At 58.4% G+C, this 16,106-nt stretch overlaps 1 protein-coding gene across 18 annotated transcripts in view; it reads right to left on the bottom strand.

The window, feature by feature from the left end:
• MYO9B (myosin IXB) overlaps nucleotides 1-16,106 on the bottom strand; it is an 89,738-nt gene that overhangs the window by 3,954 nt on the left and 69,678 nt on the right. For 16 of the 18 annotated variants that reach the window (XM_082383001.1, XM_082383008.1, XM_082383015.1 and 13 more), the window contains 18 exons: nucleotides 14,567-14,677; nucleotides 12,707-12,829; nucleotides 11,568-11,717; nucleotides 11,318-11,484; nucleotides 9,773-10,654; nucleotides 8,980-9,052; nucleotides 8,710-8,831; nucleotides 6,799-6,932; nucleotides 6,308-6,498; nucleotides 4,963-5,061; nucleotides 4,679-4,852; nucleotides 4,528-4,569; nucleotides 4,230-4,341; nucleotides 3,397-3,470; nucleotides 2,680-2,872; nucleotides 2,441-2,569; nucleotides 2,136-2,241; nucleotides 1,711-1,842 (listed from right to left, as the gene is read on the bottom strand). In XM_082383001.1, coding sequence (XP_082239127.1) covers nucleotides 1,711-1,842; nucleotides 2,136-2,241; nucleotides 2,441-2,569; nucleotides 2,680-2,872; nucleotides 3,397-3,470; nucleotides 4,230-4,341; nucleotides 4,528-4,569; nucleotides 4,679-4,852; nucleotides 4,963-5,061; nucleotides 6,308-6,498; nucleotides 6,799-6,932; nucleotides 8,710-8,831; nucleotides 8,980-9,052; nucleotides 9,773-10,654; nucleotides 11,318-11,484; nucleotides 11,568-11,717; nucleotides 12,707-12,829; nucleotides 14,567-14,677 — 3,014 coding nt within the window. The remainder of the gene's footprint in view (nucleotides 1-1,710; nucleotides 1,843-2,135; nucleotides 2,242-2,440; nucleotides 2,570-2,679; nucleotides 2,873-3,396; nucleotides 3,471-4,229; nucleotides 4,342-4,527; nucleotides 4,570-4,678; nucleotides 4,853-4,962; nucleotides 5,062-6,307; nucleotides 6,499-6,798; nucleotides 6,933-8,709; nucleotides 8,832-8,979; nucleotides 9,053-9,772; nucleotides 10,655-11,317; nucleotides 11,485-11,567; nucleotides 11,718-12,706; nucleotides 12,830-14,566; nucleotides 14,678-16,106) is intronic. The other 2 variants (XM_082383011.1, XM_082383007.1) reach the window with 1 other exon arrangement.

Genomic DNA, 16,106 nt, shown 5'->3' on the forward strand with positions numbered 1-16,106 from the left:
GGAGGGTGTGGTGGGACCGGACAGACTCAGCCTGGAGGAGAAGCAGTCATGACTCAGGTTTCCCATTGTCATGACCACATAAGAAAAAAAAAACGCAAGGAACATGCTGGAAGCAAATCCATCAACAGCATACCGCTGCCCAGGTAGTGTCAGGGCCACACTGGACTCTCCTCCACTCTGCCTACCAGCAGCTGTTCATTGATCTCTTGAGTGTGGCCCGGGGTGTGGGGTGTGCACTGTCAGGCGTAGCCCTTGGGCCTTCCTGTGTTTTGCCTCCTGAAACCACCTTGGGTGACAGGTTCTTATTATTATTATTTTTTAATTTATTTATTTTATTTATTATTTATTTTTGGCTGCGTTGGGTCTTCATTGCTGCGCGCGGGCTTTCTCTAGTTGCGGCGAGCGGGGGCTACTCTTTGTTGTGGTGTGTGGGCTTCAGTAGCTGTGGCTTGCGGGCTCCAGAGCGCAGACTCAGTAGTTGTGGCTCACGGGCCTAGTTGCTCCGCGGCATGTGGGATCTTCCCGGACCAGGGCTCGAACCTGTGTCCCCTGCATTGGCAGGCGGATTCTTAACCACTGCGCCACCAGGAAAGTCCCCAGGTTATTTTTACAACTCGAAGTCTAAACAATGTCCTTTTAGTGATGGATGTCTGCTGACCTCCTTCTGAGTTTTTTTTTTCCTCTTAATTAATTTTTATATTTTGGCTGTGCTGCAAGGAATGTGGGATCTTCATTTCCCAACCAGGGATCGAACCCGTGCCCCCTGCAGTGGACGCGTGGAGTCTTAACCACTGGACCACCAGGGAAGTCCCTTTCTGAGTTCTTTTTGAGGCACTTTCTTTTTTTCGTGTGTGTGTTTTCAAAAAAAATATTTATTTATTTATTTGGCTGCGTGGGGTCTCAGTTGTGGCACGTGGGATCTTAGTTGTGGCATGCATGTGGGATCTAGTTCCCGGACCAGGGATCGAACCTGGGCCCCCTGCATTGGGAGCACTGAGTCCTAACCGCTGGACCACCAGGGAAGTCCCTTGCGGCGCTTTCTGAGAACTTTTTTTTTTTTTTGAAGCACTTTCTGAGAACTTTCGAAGATCGTTTGCGGGGAAGAAGGAACCTCGAGAAAACCGCTTCTGTTTGCTGCAGGCTCTCACTGCTCCCAGAGGCTGGGAATGTGGGGCTTCACCACCTGCCCCTCACCCTGGACAGAGGATGAGGGGTTTCTCCCCTTTTTTGGTTTTTCACCCTCAAGAGAACTCAGAAGGGATGCTCTTGCTGCTTGAGGAGATGCTGCCAGGTCTCCACCCGGGTGTGGGCACGTGTGAGCCCTACGATGCCACCATGAGGCCAGGCTGCTTCTTGTCCCTCGTCTGTCAGGAGAGCCCTGCTCGCCGCTCACAGCAGCCAGCACACACGCAGACTTTGTTAGAAGTTCGGTTTTAGTACAAAAGTCACGTGTGTTCGTTAGCAAAGAAAGAAGGGTGGACAGACCAAACGAAGTTTACCCAGGACCCCAGTGCTCAGGACACCTCCCGGGGCCGTTGTGATCGGGCTGTGTTCTTCTAGACTTTCCTCTGCAGGCACACTTACACACTACCGAGGCCAGGCCAGTCCTAGGATTCTGGAGAGGGCTCTCGTCTTTAGGTTGTGGGATCCCTGGCTCGGCTGCCCTGAGCGCATGTTGGGGGGTGGGGGCCAGCCGGTCCTGGTACTCACGTGGTGATTTTGAGGACATCCTTCATGCTGGTCAGTGGGTCCGAGTTGTCGGGGCAGCGCAGGAGGCAGGGCGCAAAGATGATGGCCAGTGCGCTGGGTGACATTCGGTTCACGTCCTCAAGCAGGGCTACCCTGTGCAGCAAGCGGCAGTTAGGGGGTGGCCACAGGGAGCCCCAAGCCCGGAGTCCAGATCCCGGGAAGGTGCTGGGAAGATGCTGCCGCAGCTGGCAGGTGAGAAACGCTCGCCCCTGCAGGGTGGAGAGGCGCCACAAAGAAGCCGGGGGCCCCCCTCCTGGACCCCCCAGTATGGGCTCACATCCTGGTGTGGAGCCACCAGAGAACGCCAGCCCGGGGAACGCCGTGGCGCGGCTCTTGCTGGGACCCCACCCCCCAGAGGGCGGGGCAACAGGAGGGCAGGCACTTGCTTGACCAGGTGGAAGATGAGCCTCTCCAAGGAGTTGTGGTTGGCTTCTGGCAGGTGCTCCAGGACGGCGTAGATGGCGGCCAGCTGCTCCTGCTTCTCTGGCAGCTCTAGGAGGGTCCCGGGGGTCAGCTCCCTGCAGCCCTCACCCGACAGGCCCCAGGGCGCCGGGTAGCCTCGGACTGTCTGGGGCCCGGTTTCTCAGCTGGGGGCAACGGGGTCCCTCCTCCCTGACCGGCCACAGCACATGCTCGAGGCTCTGACCCCCGACCTCGACCACCTGCCGGCTCTCGCCACGGTGGGACTCACCGACGGCGCGGAGGAAGTCGCCGTACTGGGCGAAGGTCATGAGGGGCTCGGGCAGCTCCCGCAGCCACTGCTTGAGCACCCCGGTGATGGCGTGGATGGGAAAGTTCTCCAGTTTGACCGCCGTGGGGTCTGCGGGGAGGGCGCGGCGGCCGGTGAGCTCGGGGAAGGCAGGAGGGCTGAGCCTGGAGCCCCACGCGGTGCCCTCCTGCCCTTGACACCTACCCGTCCGCAGCACCCACCTGTCTGCAGCGCCTGCCGGAGCTCCCTTGTGCGGTTAGCGGCACCTGACTTGCGGTAGAGGCCCTCGGTGTACAAGCCGTGCATCTCCACGTGTTCCAGAAGCTTCTCCAGCACGACGGGCACTGAGACCTTGTCGCTGGTCAGGCTGTCCACGCACACGCCAAAGTGGCCCGGCTCAGTGCCTGGCTCGATCTGCGACGACGGGGATGGGGGTGAGGGTCGGGCCTGGGCTGGTTGTCCTCCCTGTCACCCCCCGCCAGCCCGGCTTCCTCTGTGGCCGCCGTCCCCCCCTGCTCCTTGTCCTCTCTTGCACGGCTGCCAGAGGTGCCGGGCTGGGGAGGTCCCCGGATGGCTGCTGGCAGGGGGTCCCTGTGTGAGGTGCCACAGTCCCCTCGGCCCAGCTGATCCTGGCTTGTGCCAGCCCGTAGGACCCCGCCTCCCCTGTGCAGGGTAGGGGTTTCCTTCCACCTGGAGGAGGGAAGAGCAGGGCCAAGGCTTGGGGTGCACACACAAGCCTGGCCCCAGCTTTGGGGGGCCCTCTGGGGGCTCTGACAGGACCGGGGTGCGCTCTGCTTCGGGGCCAGCCCCTCCCACCAGCTCCGTGCTCCCACCTGACACCCAGCCTTGGCCTGGCACCTCGCACACCCTCTCCTCCACATCTCTCAGAACGGCCTCCCCCAGGTGTTCTGGAAAGTTCCCGGCCCCAGCGGGCTCACCTTCTTCCCACTTGTGTAAGAGCAGTAGGTCTGAATCTTGTGCACACACTTCTTGTGGCAGGTCATCTTGCACACTAGGAGGTCATGGTGAGGGAGGGGGAGAGGGTAGTCACTGACAGCACATCGGGGACCCACGGGTCCCGTGGCCGCCTGTCCCCGTGTCTCAGGACAGTGACAACTGCCTGGGTATTTATGATGGACACGGAGTGGTGGGCTGCTCCTCACAGGGGCCAAGGGGAGAGATTACCCTGGCCCGAAAAGAAAGCCAACCCTGACTGGTCCTGGCAGGAAAACAGCAGTGCGAGAGGCCTGCCTGACCCAGCCTGGGCCCGGGGGGCTGACTGGCTTCCCACCCGGCCTTGGCCACCTCCTGGCTGCCTGACTGTGGGCCAGCTGGGTCACCCTGGGCTGCACCTGTCTCTCAGGGTCCCTGTGGGGACTGACTGGCCTCGCCTGGCACATGGGGGAGGGGCCGGCACTTCAGGCAGCGAGAGCAGCATGAACAAAGACCCGGAGATAGGGCCCAGGGTGACTTGCCCAGGTAGGCATGCAGAGGGGAGACTGCGGAGTTGGGGCGGGGGCCTGGGGGTCAGTTGAGGACTGGCCTCTGCCCCAGCGTGACAGCGGGGGGTTTGAGTGGGTGAGGTGCGGCCTTACTGCCCCTGTGGTGAGGGCAGTGCTCTGGGAGGATCGGCCCTGTAGCTGGGGTGAAGGCCTGGGTGCACCGTGAGGGGTTGGGGACATGGTGGGGGGTCAGGGGTTGTGCGGTGGGAGTCGGGGGGCCTGGGGGGGTCAGGGGCGCGGTGGGCGATCGGTGGGCGAGGGGCACTCACCACTGCAGAGCAGGGCCTTGTCCATGAGCCAGATGTAGGAGAGGCACTGCTCGCACGACTGGGGGATGCTCACTTGATAGCTGGCGAACACGTGCCCGTTGTGCTGCTGGACCTGGAGCAGTGGGGGCGGGGGGCCGAGTGGGAAGGTGGACCCCCAACGGGGTCGCCACGGGGCCGCACAGTGGGGACACTGCCTGCGGCGTCTCAGGACCGGGATCCCTTAAGGCCGGGTAGGAAAACACACGCCCGCCCGCGTGCACATGCGCACACACAGACACGCGCGCACACACATACTCACAGCACGCTCCTGCTTCCGCTTCTTCTTCTGAGCTTTGCTCTGCTGTGAGGGAGCACAAAGGCCAGCTCTGTGTGGGGTCCCCTGGGGACACCCCGACCCCAGCGACGTCCTGGCGCCGGGACCCTCCCTCGCCCGGAGCGGTAGCACCCACCTTGGGAGGCTCGAAGTCGTTCTTGGTGTGCCCGCGGGTGAACTCGTCCAGCAGCGACTGGAAGAGATTGAGGACCAGGTTGGTGTCCTTCTCGCCGCGCTCGGCCGCCAGGTTGCTCACGACGATCTGGTAGTTCTCCATCAGGTCCTTGTAGCCGACATGGATCTTCCCGTTCTGCGGCAATGCAGGATGTGACCCTCTGTGAGACAGACGGACGGGGGTGCCCGGGGGAGGGCATGGGGTCTGCCGCGGGGGCCCTCCCTGGGGCTGGGGGCTCCACGTACAGGGACGGAATACATGGTCTTGAGGTTGCTTCGGAACTTCTCGGTGGCTTCGATGAATAAGCTCTCGATGGGAGTCTTCTGGGAACGCAGGTCATTTATCTGGAGAGGAAGGGAGAGATGTGCTGACCCCACGTTTCCTCAGGCCGGGCATCTGGGCGGCCATAGCTCTGCCCTGTCCCAAGTCCTTCCTTGGCTCCCCTGGGCTTGCAGGGAAACATCCCGGCCCTCGTGGCAGCCCTGATGTCTTGGGGATCACTCACTGTGGGAACTGAGCAGCACCCCTGGCCTCCCCCACCAGATGCCGGTAGCTCGTGGGGACCAAAAACATCTGCCGATGTTGCCAGGTGTCCCCTGGGGGCAGGCTCACCCCTGGTTGAGAAACACTGGTTTAACTGGGGCCCTTCCTGCTGCCCCACCCCGGCGCTCAATGCCTGGCTGTGCTCCAGGACGGGGGCTGCCTCAAATGGCCCGGTCATTTCACCATGCCTCCACCCCTCAACTGTCCCTGTCAGCCTGCTGTCTCCCTCTGAAGCTCTCAAACACCACACTGTTTGCTGTGGGATTGCCTGCAGCTGGGGCCATGAATACCCTGAGTGCAGGCTGTGATTTCTTCACCTCTGTCTCACACGCTAAGTGCTCAATCACTGCCTGGAACTGCATGCATTTTGTAAAAGTGGGTTCTAAATAAAATAATTTGTTCACGCTCAGCTGCAGCTGAGCGGCAGGACAAAGAAAGGTTACATGACCTAGGAGCAGCCTGGCAGGACTCGGGTGTGTCAGGTGCCTTGCCTGGAAGATTATTCTGGATGCTAGTGCTTCCCTTTTCTCACATGTGTGAGAAAGTGGGCCACCGTCCCCAAGGGGCGCTCTGAGACAGCAAACCAAGTGTCTTTAAACAGCGGATCTCAAACTTCCTGGGCAGGAACTGCAGGACAGAATGCCTCTGCTGGGCGCCCAACCCATGTGTGCACATGCACGTGTGCTCTAGATGATTCCGGCAGGGGCGGGGGTCCCAGAATCAGATGATTCAGGTGTGACTCGCTTCCACACGTTCTGTGCAGCCCCCCATAGTAAGACACACATTTTGTAGCAAAATGTAAGCATCCCCACCAAGCAGGATGAATGTAGGCTATAAGCGATCTCTCGGGAACCCCTGCCAGGTTTTACAGAAAAGCAGCTGATGCCAAACTTAGGAACAAGCGTGTGGTTTCCAGAACTTTCTGTGTGTTGGAACCGTGGACCTGGACTTTCCAGTCCCGCCTGATAAAGGCTTTGGTGTGACGGTTTGCAAAACTGCCAGGTGGAGACGGCCTTCTGGGGAGGCCCAGGGCCCTGGCTGGCCCACCTTGTTGAGCAGGAACTCATCCAGGTACTTGAGCTCGTTGGCGTTGGTGATCTTGCGGAACACTGACTCTCGCCACTTCTCCGACACTGTGATTTTGCCAATCTTGAGGTTTCGGTTCTTCTTCCCTTTGCCTCCTGGCTCCTTGGCGTGCTTCTCGCCGGTGACGTGGCGGTGCTGGTGGCTGGAGGGGGCTGGGGAGGGGGACGGGAGGCAGGAGAAGCTGGTAAGGGCAGTGGGTTCCTGGGGAGGACTGAGGTTGGCCTCTGGGGCATGGTCACGAGTGCAGAGAACCAGGGCCCTGTGCTGTCGCATACTGAGGTCCGCGGCCAGAGAGCGCCTCTGGGGATGGGGACCAGTCCCAAAGCCCCGCAACCAGGGCTTGGCCCACAGCTGACTCAAGGCCCCATCTGGGGACGGTCCTCAAGGGCCCCAGTGGCTCTGCTGGGTCCTCAAGGGCCCCAGTGGCTCTGCTGTCTGTCCCTGAGACCAACCTTCTAGATTCTTCTTCATGGCGGCGGCTTCCAGTACGACTTGCCCGGGTACTGTGTTCTCTGTCTCCTCTGTGCCCTCCAGGTTGTATTTCTTATCCTTGTTCTTATGCAGGAAAAGTCTCTTAAACGTGGATCTGTAGGACAAAGTAAGGGATTCCGCTTAAGCCTCAGGAAATGAAGGCAGATGTGAGGCCAAAGCAAGGGTCCACTTACTGTAATGAGAAATAGCCCTTTTCTTGGTTATCATTGGAAGGGGATGCCACTAAAAATACGGTTGATCTGTGTGAACTGACAGGGGAGTCGGGCAAAAGAGCGAGATGCTGAGCAGAGGTCACAGCGTGACCCCATTTTCATATTAAAAAAAAATTACCCCCATCCCCTCCCCCAAGATTATTTTATAGGCACAAGGTTAGGGGAAAAAAACCTTAAAGAATAAATACCAAATCATGTACTATGGATACTGGGTACGTGATGGGGTGAATGGTGGCTCCACCCAAAAGATATGTCCATGTGCTAACCCTTGGGGCCTATAAGCATGATCTTATCTGGGAAAATGGTCTTTGAAGATGTGACTAAATGCCATGGACTGAATATTTGTGTCCCCCCGTATCTGTATGCTGAAGCCTAACTCTCAGTGTGATGGTTATCGGGAGGTGGGGCCCTTGGGAGTTGATTAGGTCACGAGGGTGGAGCCATCATGAATGGGATTAATGCCCTTATAAGAGACACCAGAGAGCTCCCTCACCACTTCCGCCATGTGAGGACACAGCAAGAAGAAGGTGTCTATGAACCAGATACCAAATCTGCTGGCACCTTGATCTTGGACTTCCAGGCTCCAGGTCAGTCTGTGGTGTTTTGTTACAGCAGCCCGAATGGACTAAGACACTAAATGAAGGATCTCAAGATTCTGAGTCATCCTGGATTACCCAGATGCGCTCTAAAGCCAATGACAAGTGTCTTTATATGAGACAGAAAAAGAGAAGACACAGGGGAGAGATGAATGTCATGTGAAGACAGAGGCTGAGATTGGAGGGGGGGTGATGCAGCCACAAGCCAACGAATGCCTGGAGCCCCCAGAAGCTGGAAGAGGCAAGGAAGGATCCTCCCCGAGATCCTTTGGAGGGAGACACGGCCCTGCCCACACCTTGATTTCACACTTCTGGCCTCCAGAACCACGAGAGAGTAAACTCCTATTGTTTGAAGACGCCCTGTTTGTGGTACTTTGTTTTGGTGGTGGGGTCTCCTGAAAGCAGGGGGCTCTCTCCTCCCACGGCAGCCCGTTCCTCACTGTCCTCAGGGTCCCGTCCTGACTTTGGGTCACAGCTCCCCTGACCCAGGGCCCAACCCCTCTGCTCTGTGAACCGCCTAGAGCACTGTGGCAGAGGCTTTCTGGGGACAGAGCCTTGGCCCAGTTTTTGCTATCTAAGGACCAAGGAGGGGTTCCCGGATGTGGGGACGGAGGAGCTGGGAGCTGGTTCTCATTCCATAAACAGCCAAATGGACACTGTCTGTCTGTGGCCTCAGAGGAGGTGACCCACACTGGCTCTAGGTTTCAATGGGAATCATTTCACCCCAATGTGGCCACAACCCAAGCTCCGCATGGGTTTCTCCTCACGGAACTGCTAAGCGAACGTCTCCCCAAAAGAGCTTCATAATAAGGTGCAATCGGCTTATGGGAATTTCCTGGTGGTTCAGTGGTTAGGACTCTGCGCTTTCACTGCCAGGGCCCAGGTTCAATCCTGGTCAGGGAACTAAGATCCTTCAAGCCATGTGGCCAAAAAAAAAAAAAAAAAAAAAAAAGTGAGAAAAGTGTGATCAGCTTAGGAGATCAGACTGCTCTGGGACTGGAGGACCCGGACACCCTGGGTGTCCTCTGGCGGCCTGAGCCCACCCCCAAAACCCCACACTTACTTAGAATCGACGGAGCCTGGGGACAGCCCAGCATCTGTCCCCAAGGATGCGTCACCCGACTTCTTCTTCTGGATGGCCAGCTTCTTCGTGCTGGGCTCCCCGTCCATGGTTTCTGCGGAAGGCTGTAGGGGCGGGGGGCTGGGTAAGCAAGGGCAGGCGGCCTCTCCGGAGGGAAGTTGGGGGTCCCGGTGCCACCATGCATTCTATCCACCGTTCCCTTCTGGTGGCGCTTGGACCCTCAGGGGTGAGAGCTGCCGCCTAAAGCTTTACCTGAGTCTTGGTCTGGGACGGGGACGAGAGGAGCTTGGGGACGTCACTCGTGGATAAGGAAATGCGCCTCTCCCTGCGAGATCACAGAAATGTGGCTTTTACTGACGAGGGTGAGTAGGAGACGTTTGGGGTTGTCATGACTGAGAGGGAGAGGGTAGTGCTACTGGCATCTGGTGGGCGAAAACCAGGGATGCTGCTCTGCCCCCCACGGTGCCCAGGACGGCCCCCACCACAGAGATCGAGACGGCCCCAGGGGTCCACTGTGCCAAGGCCGAGAAAGCCTGTCCTAGCAAAAGGCCTGCATCTTCCTGCATCTCTGTATTCCTTTGGACAGGCAGCCCTCTGGGACAAGGGGCTGGTGAGTCGGAGTCACCGATATTTAGCCAACTGGGGTCCAAGTGTGCCGAGAGCTGCTCTTTCAGCCTCTGGGTGTGTGTAATCACTCCCACTGTTGATGAGGGAACTGAGGTCCAGGCAGGCTGGGGAGGGGGGTGGACCTCAACCCAAGGGGCCACCTTCCACAAGGCTGGAGGCTTTCTGTGTGAACTGGGCCCCTTTGGACAGGGGCTTCAGGGTCCCCGGAAGGTGCCTCGTCTTCCCCGAGCCTTTCCCCGCCCCCTGGGCCCTTCTTCCTTGGGGCTCCCACCCACCTGGCGTCAGCTCTCAGGCACAGAGCCTCACACGTTTCTGGGACGCATGGTGCTGCCCTGGTCCTGCTCCAGGCTTTGGCTATGTATCCCCCGACCCTGCCCGCCCACCCCAGCCCTTGGAGAAAGGAGGGTACAGGGCTTACTCTGTGGGCGTGAGGGCAACCCCCTCGGCCCGGTGCCGCTCGCTGAGGTCCAGGGACTGGCTCAGCATGGTGCTGGGGCCAGCTGTCATCAGCTTCTTGCCCCGCCACAGCTCCACGGCGCTGGCCAGCCGCTCGGCGTCCGGGTCCCTGTACCGCTGAATCTGGGTGGAGCCTCCTGGGCTCTCGGGCCTGTCCTGGGCCCTCGGGCCAACCCCCGGCTTGCTCTTGTCCTTGGGAGTCTCCGGGGTGGCACCGGGGGCCGGCACGCCGACCCTGCTGTCCAGGGCCAGGCTGGTGGGTCGTTCCACGTGGCCGGGCCTGGGGCTCCCGCCCTGGGCTTCAGCTGAGACCGGGCTGCCCGGCGCGGGCTGCGGGGGCTCCTCGGGCTGCTTTTCAGGAGGAGCCATCCCTGTGTCCGTCCTTGCGTCCCGAGGGCTTTCATCTTCTCTGTCCTCCTTTCTGTCTTCTGGGAGGTTCTCTTCTGGCTCTGGGACGGCCCTTCTGGAAGGTTCTCTGAGGGCGTGCTCTTCTTTACAGGACTGGATGTGCTTGTTCTGGAGTTTCACGTGCTCCAGCCCCCTTTGCCGGCGCGACTCGCGCTTCTCCCGGCTGCTGGGCACTTTCTCGTGACTTTCGGCTGCGTTTTTCTGGGCTGGGGGTGCCTTCTCCGGTTGGGAGCTCTCCACGGGGGACCCGTCACTGGGCCACACCTCGGGCTCCAGCTCCAAATGCTCGCCGTCCTTGGATGGTTCTGGGCCCTGCGCGGGTTCCTGCCCAGCTGCCCAGCCCGGCCCGGCCTCTGCGGTTTCCTCTCGGGCGGCTCGCTGGGCTTCCCTCTCCTTCTCCGCCGCCTTGTGCTTCTCTGCCACCATCTGGCTGAAGCTGGTGGGGGGAAAGTGAAGGGGGTGGTTTCAGGAACAAATCCACCAAGGGCGTTGGGGACCCCTTTTCTACCTGCAGGTGCACGGGTGGGGGGCCAGGTGGCATGTGGCGAGACCCTGGCCCTCAGAGATGCTTCTGGAAAGGCAGAGCCTCCTCAGCCAGGGAAGGGGGAGACACGGAGTGGCCTCTTGTTGTCATGGCCACGTCTGCCTGGCTGGTTCAGGGGGACTTTTATTAGGTCTGTTGTGGGAGGGATCTGAATTCCTCTGGGGTCCCTGGCCTGGTCGATTCCCAGGCTTCGTGTGTGAGCGGGGGTGAGGGGAGCCCCCGATGGCTGGTCCTGGTGGCCTGAACCCTCCAGCTCTGAATCCAGGTGCTCTGCCAACCTGCCTGGGGTGGGAAGGTGCAGTGGTGGTGCGGGGGTCCCTGGCAGAGACTGAGTATCTCCAATGGTGACCTGGGGTTTTGCCAGTAGGTGCCACCTACCAGCCCTGGAGCGTCTCTCTAGGGTCCTGTGTGCCCAGACGGCTAGATGCCTGCCAGCCCCTCCTCAGCCTCCCTGTGTCCAGACAGCTCCACTGGCCAGACGGTGTCTCAGGCAACCCTCGGGTGAGTGGCATGTTCTGGCGGGGGGGGCGGGGGGCTTGGTCCCATTCCGCTCACCTCCTGCGCTGCAGGTGCCCCCGGCAGAGGCTCTGCAGGCGGATGATGCTCTGTCTCTGCAGTTGGTAGGCTGCCCGCTGCCGGCAGCCCCTCCACGCGGCCTGGAGGGACACCGCTGCCTGCGTCCTCTCCAGTGCCCGGCGGACGCGGTAGGACCGCCAGCAGGCCTGAGAGTGGAGGGGGCGTTCAGGGGCTGGGAGGGCGAGACCCCGGCCACCCCCGTCCCCGGCCCCACGGGCCCCCTCAGGACCTGGATGGTGACGGCCGCCCGCCTCATCTGTAGGAAGTGCCTGCGCTCCAGCACCATCCGGAACCAGCTCTGCAGGAGCAGGATCTTGCGCACGACCTCCCGGTGCAGTGTCTCCTGCAGGGCCTGCCTCTCCGTCTCCTTCAGGAAAACCTAGCAGGGAGTGGGCACAGGAGGGGTCAACATGGCCTCCAGAACCCCTGTACCCGGCAGGTCTGCTCGGCCCACCCCGGGAGTGCGTGAGACCAAGCTGGTGTGCTGACTGACCTGACCAAGGGGAGTTTTTTGTAAAAAAAAAATATTGAGATAGAATTCCCGGAACATAAAATTAACCATTTAAAGTGAACAATTCAGTGGCATTTAGTACATTCACAAGATTGTGCAGCCATCACCTCTATCTAGCTCTGAAACATTTCCATCACCCCAAAGGGAAACTCCGTGCCCATTAGCAGTCATTTCCTAATCCCCCTCCCCTAGCCCCTGGCAACCACTAATCTGCTTTCTGTCTCTATGGATTTACATGTTCTGGACATTTCATATTAATGAGATCACACAATCTGCGGCCTTTTGTGTCTGACTTCTTTCACTCAGCATGATGTTTTCAAGGTTCATCCACGTAAGTGTGTATCAGGGCTGAATAATACTCCACTAAGGGAATGACCCACGTTTTGTTTCTCTATCATCTGTTGATGGATACATGAATTATTTCTACCTTTTGGCAAGTGACTAGTGCCGCTATGAACATACACGTACAAGGATTTGTTTGCACATCTATTTTCAGTTCTTTTGGGTTGATACCTAGGAGCGGAATTGCCGGGCCACATGGTAACTCTATATGATTAACTCGTTGGGGCGCTGTGAGGGGACTTGTCACATCTGGTAGAGCCCTGTTGGGGAGCTGCCAGACATTACAAAGTTCCTGAACATCCTGTTCTATGGTGTGATGGTCTGATGCCTGAGCCCCACACCTTAGGTCTGCCCCTCTGGCTTCCAGGAAGAAATAACGTGCTGGGCCCCAAGAAACGCACTTCCTCAGCAGAGCCCCTTATTTTTCAGTGAGTGGCTTGGACCGTGGGAGGACTCTGTGTGTGGCAGAAGGTGGGGGACAGTTTGCAGCCACCCTGAGGGGTGCAAACACTGACCTTGGTCTTGCCGATCTGGTAGCTCCTCTTGTCTATGTCCATCTTCTCCAGCAGGGCAGAGATAACCTCCCTGCAGGGCTGGGCATTCTTGGGCAACAGTACCTGGAACTGCTCCGTGAAATCCTGGGTGGTTTTGGCCGAGAAAGGAGAATCTGCGTGAGTGTTTCTGCCACCCGACAAGAAGACGGGGCTCCAGCAATTCCCTGGTCAAGCCGAGTTTCCGAAGGCAAAACTTGGTTTGATGTCAACAGTACTGACAAAGCTAAAATCTTGGACTTTCTGAAACAGTCTAAAGCTTAAGGAAGACTGTCGCAGACATAGAGCACCGATCTTTCAGTCAGTCGGCCAGTGACCATTGAGGACCTGCTGGGTGCTGGCGTTGTTGGGGGGCAGCCAGGAGATGGAGATGCTCTTGGGGGGCCCACAGTCTGGCTCATTATAAGGCTGAATCGTAGCTGGAGGCATGTCCCCCCACTGCCCCAGTTTTTCTGGCCACATTGCACGGCATGCGGGATCTTAGTTCCCCAACCAGGGATAGAACCCTTGCCCTCTGCAGTGGAAGCACGGCATCCTAACCACTGCACCACCAGGGAAGTCCCAAGGTATGCCCTTTTTAAGTAAACAATTACGCCAAATTTTTAAGAGCCAAGCCATTAATGAGACACACCAGCATTTTCTCCCTTTTCGGTAATTTGCCTTTCCTATTTATGCAGGATCAGAAAGACGATATTCCCACTCTGTGGATGAAAAAGGGAGGCATGCCACAATGAAGCCATGACCCTGAGGCCATACGGGTAAAACCTGAACGGGGACCAGGTGCTGCCACCTCTGGTTTCAGGCCCAGTGCTCACTCGAGCGCCACACAGCTGCTGCCAGCTCCCAGCATGAGCCAGGGGTTCTCAACCTGGGCCATGTTGACCCCTGGGGACATTCAGTGATACATGGAGACATCTTGGGTTGTCAGAACTCAGGGGAATAGTGTTCCTGGCATCTTGCGGGTGGAGGCCAGGGATGCTGCTCAACACCCAATGGTGCACAGGGCGGCCCTCACCACAGAGAATGACCCAGCCCCAAGTGTCCATGGTGACGTGGTTGAGAAACTGCTGTAATTTGGTCTTCACCAATTTGAGGTTACTGGTGATCTTCTGTGTTTCTAGAAAGCCCAGGGAGTCATCTCTGAAGTCATCACCTCCTTGGGCCTCAGTTTCCATATTGAGAAAATAGGAACCAGGGCCCCCTTGCTGCCGGTTGACAGAATAAAAGAGCTGGGTATAAAAGTGTGTATTACAGGGCTTCCCTGGTGGCACAGTGATTGAGAATCTGCCTGCCAATGCAGGGGACATGGGTTCGAGCCCTGGTCTGGGAGGATCCCATATGCCGCGGAGCAACTAGGCCCGTGAGCCACAATTACTGAGCCTGCGCGTTTGGAGCCTGTGCTCCGCGACAAGAGAGGCCGCGATAGTGAGAGGCCCGCGCACTGTGATGAAGAGTGGCCCCCGCTTGCCGCAACTAGAGAAAACCCTCGCACAGAAACGAAGACCCAACACAGCCCTAAATAAACAAACAAACAAACAAATAAATAAGAAAGAAAGTGTGTATTACAGAAGATGCTCAATAAAGCGCCGAGCTGCACAGGGATCTGCTTGTGCAGTTCCCTCTTCCCCACTTGGTTTAACACACCTCTTGCGAGGAACTGTGTCCCCCACCGTGAGGAAGAATGATCTGGTACAAATGCCAACAGTGCCAGCGTGGAGAAACCCTAATGGAAAGTGACCTGCCAGGCCCATGCTCCATAGAAGCGCTCTTCCTGGAGGTGGCTAGTGTCCCAGGCAGCCACGCATGTGCACGAGAGCATCCTACCTGGAACGTGTACTTGGCGCTGTAGCCCGACCTCCGGATCCGCACGGTCTCCAGCATGCCTGTGTAGCGCAGCTGCTGCAGCACCAGCTCATCATCGAAACACAGCTCTTTCTGAAACAGGATCGAGCAATCAGGGCAGATGCCTGCAGGTGGCTGGGGACGGGATCCCTGGGAGGAGGTGTCTATTCCCACGTGACTGCCGTCCCTCGGGACTCCAGATACGGATGCAGTCAGGGCAGGATGCAGTCAGGGCACACCCGTGGGCTGGGGCTGATCCGGGAATGTCCCCAACCTGGCAGCCGTGGGCACCTGGAGGATCTGTTTTTTTTTTTTTTTCCTTGCTCCAGACATTTTTTTTTGGAATAAAGACATGGGGCCACTCAGCAGTGATGCCTAAGGCATTCATCTCTTCTAGAAAACTTGGCCATCTGATCTGCTCTATTCCCTGCTGTCCGGGAGACAGATGCCACTTCTCACTGCCTCACTCAAGATAATTTGCTGCAAAGAGTTATTTCCTAAAGGCCCCTTCCCAAACCTGTTAAACTCATACCCTGTGCCATGTATCAGGGTGAGTAGTGGGGATTTGGCAGATAGAACACACTGCTGGGCCCCCTGTGGGAGGTGTCACAGGAGAGGGGACCCTGGGCTGAGTCCTGAGGGCCGAGTAAAGGACAGGCAGGGAGCATCTGGGTGAAGGCCTGAAGGAGGAAGGGGAAGCCGAGGGGTGGACAGGGATGCAGGGAGACGCTTGCTGCTGGAGGGGTGGGGGTGAGGGGGAGGAGGGGCTGAAATGAGGCTGGATCAGTGAGCTTCCAGCCCAGAGCTCAGGGGCCTGGACTCCATGTTGGTGGGGGTTATTTTAAGTGGATGGAGGGGAGGGAATGGCATGAGGGGAGGGATGTCATGATTGGGTTGTGGGGGGGGCTTCTGGTATGTGGTGGGCTCTTGGAGACTAGGGATTCTACTCAATACACTAAAAAGCATAGCATAGCGCCCCCTACAGCAAAGAATGATCTGCATGCATGGCCCTTGTCCAAAGCAGGTGCTGATGGAGTGTTTCCCGAGTTGCCCAAAGCTGAGGCAAAATCCAAATGGGTGGAGAAGACAGGCCTGATTCTGCTGCTGGTGGAAGGTAGGGAAGGGGGACAGAAATCTCTGAGACGCCACTGGGGGACCAGGAATGGGAAGGGAGGGGAGACAGGGTGAGTCCACGTCCTCGCCTGGGGACGGAAAGCCGTGGCACCTGGCAGGGCCAAGCTGGGCTCTGGACGTTAGCAGAGCGTCCCAGGAGCAGGGGAGAGGCAGGGAAACAGGAGGAGTGGAGACAGAGAGCGTGGGTGAACAGAGTGGCCAGGAGGCACTTGCTCGGAGATCGGTTTGTGCCTGGGAGGGAGCCCAGGTCCCAAATGGCCTCCAGCAAAGTCCCTGAGGGGATGGAGTGGCCAGTGGACCCCTGGGGAGAACGAAGCCTGGCTGCAAGGGCTGAGCCCGCCACCGTGGGCCCCCACTGGTGCTCTGTCTTTCCAGAAAGTTCAGGATG

This window comes from Balaenoptera borealis, assembly GCF_965194805.1.
Source record: "Balaenoptera borealis genome assembly, chromosome: 2".
In the NCBI taxonomy this organism is placed as follows: Eukaryota; Metazoa; Chordata; class Mammalia; order Artiodactyla; family Balaenopteridae; genus Balaenoptera; species Balaenoptera borealis.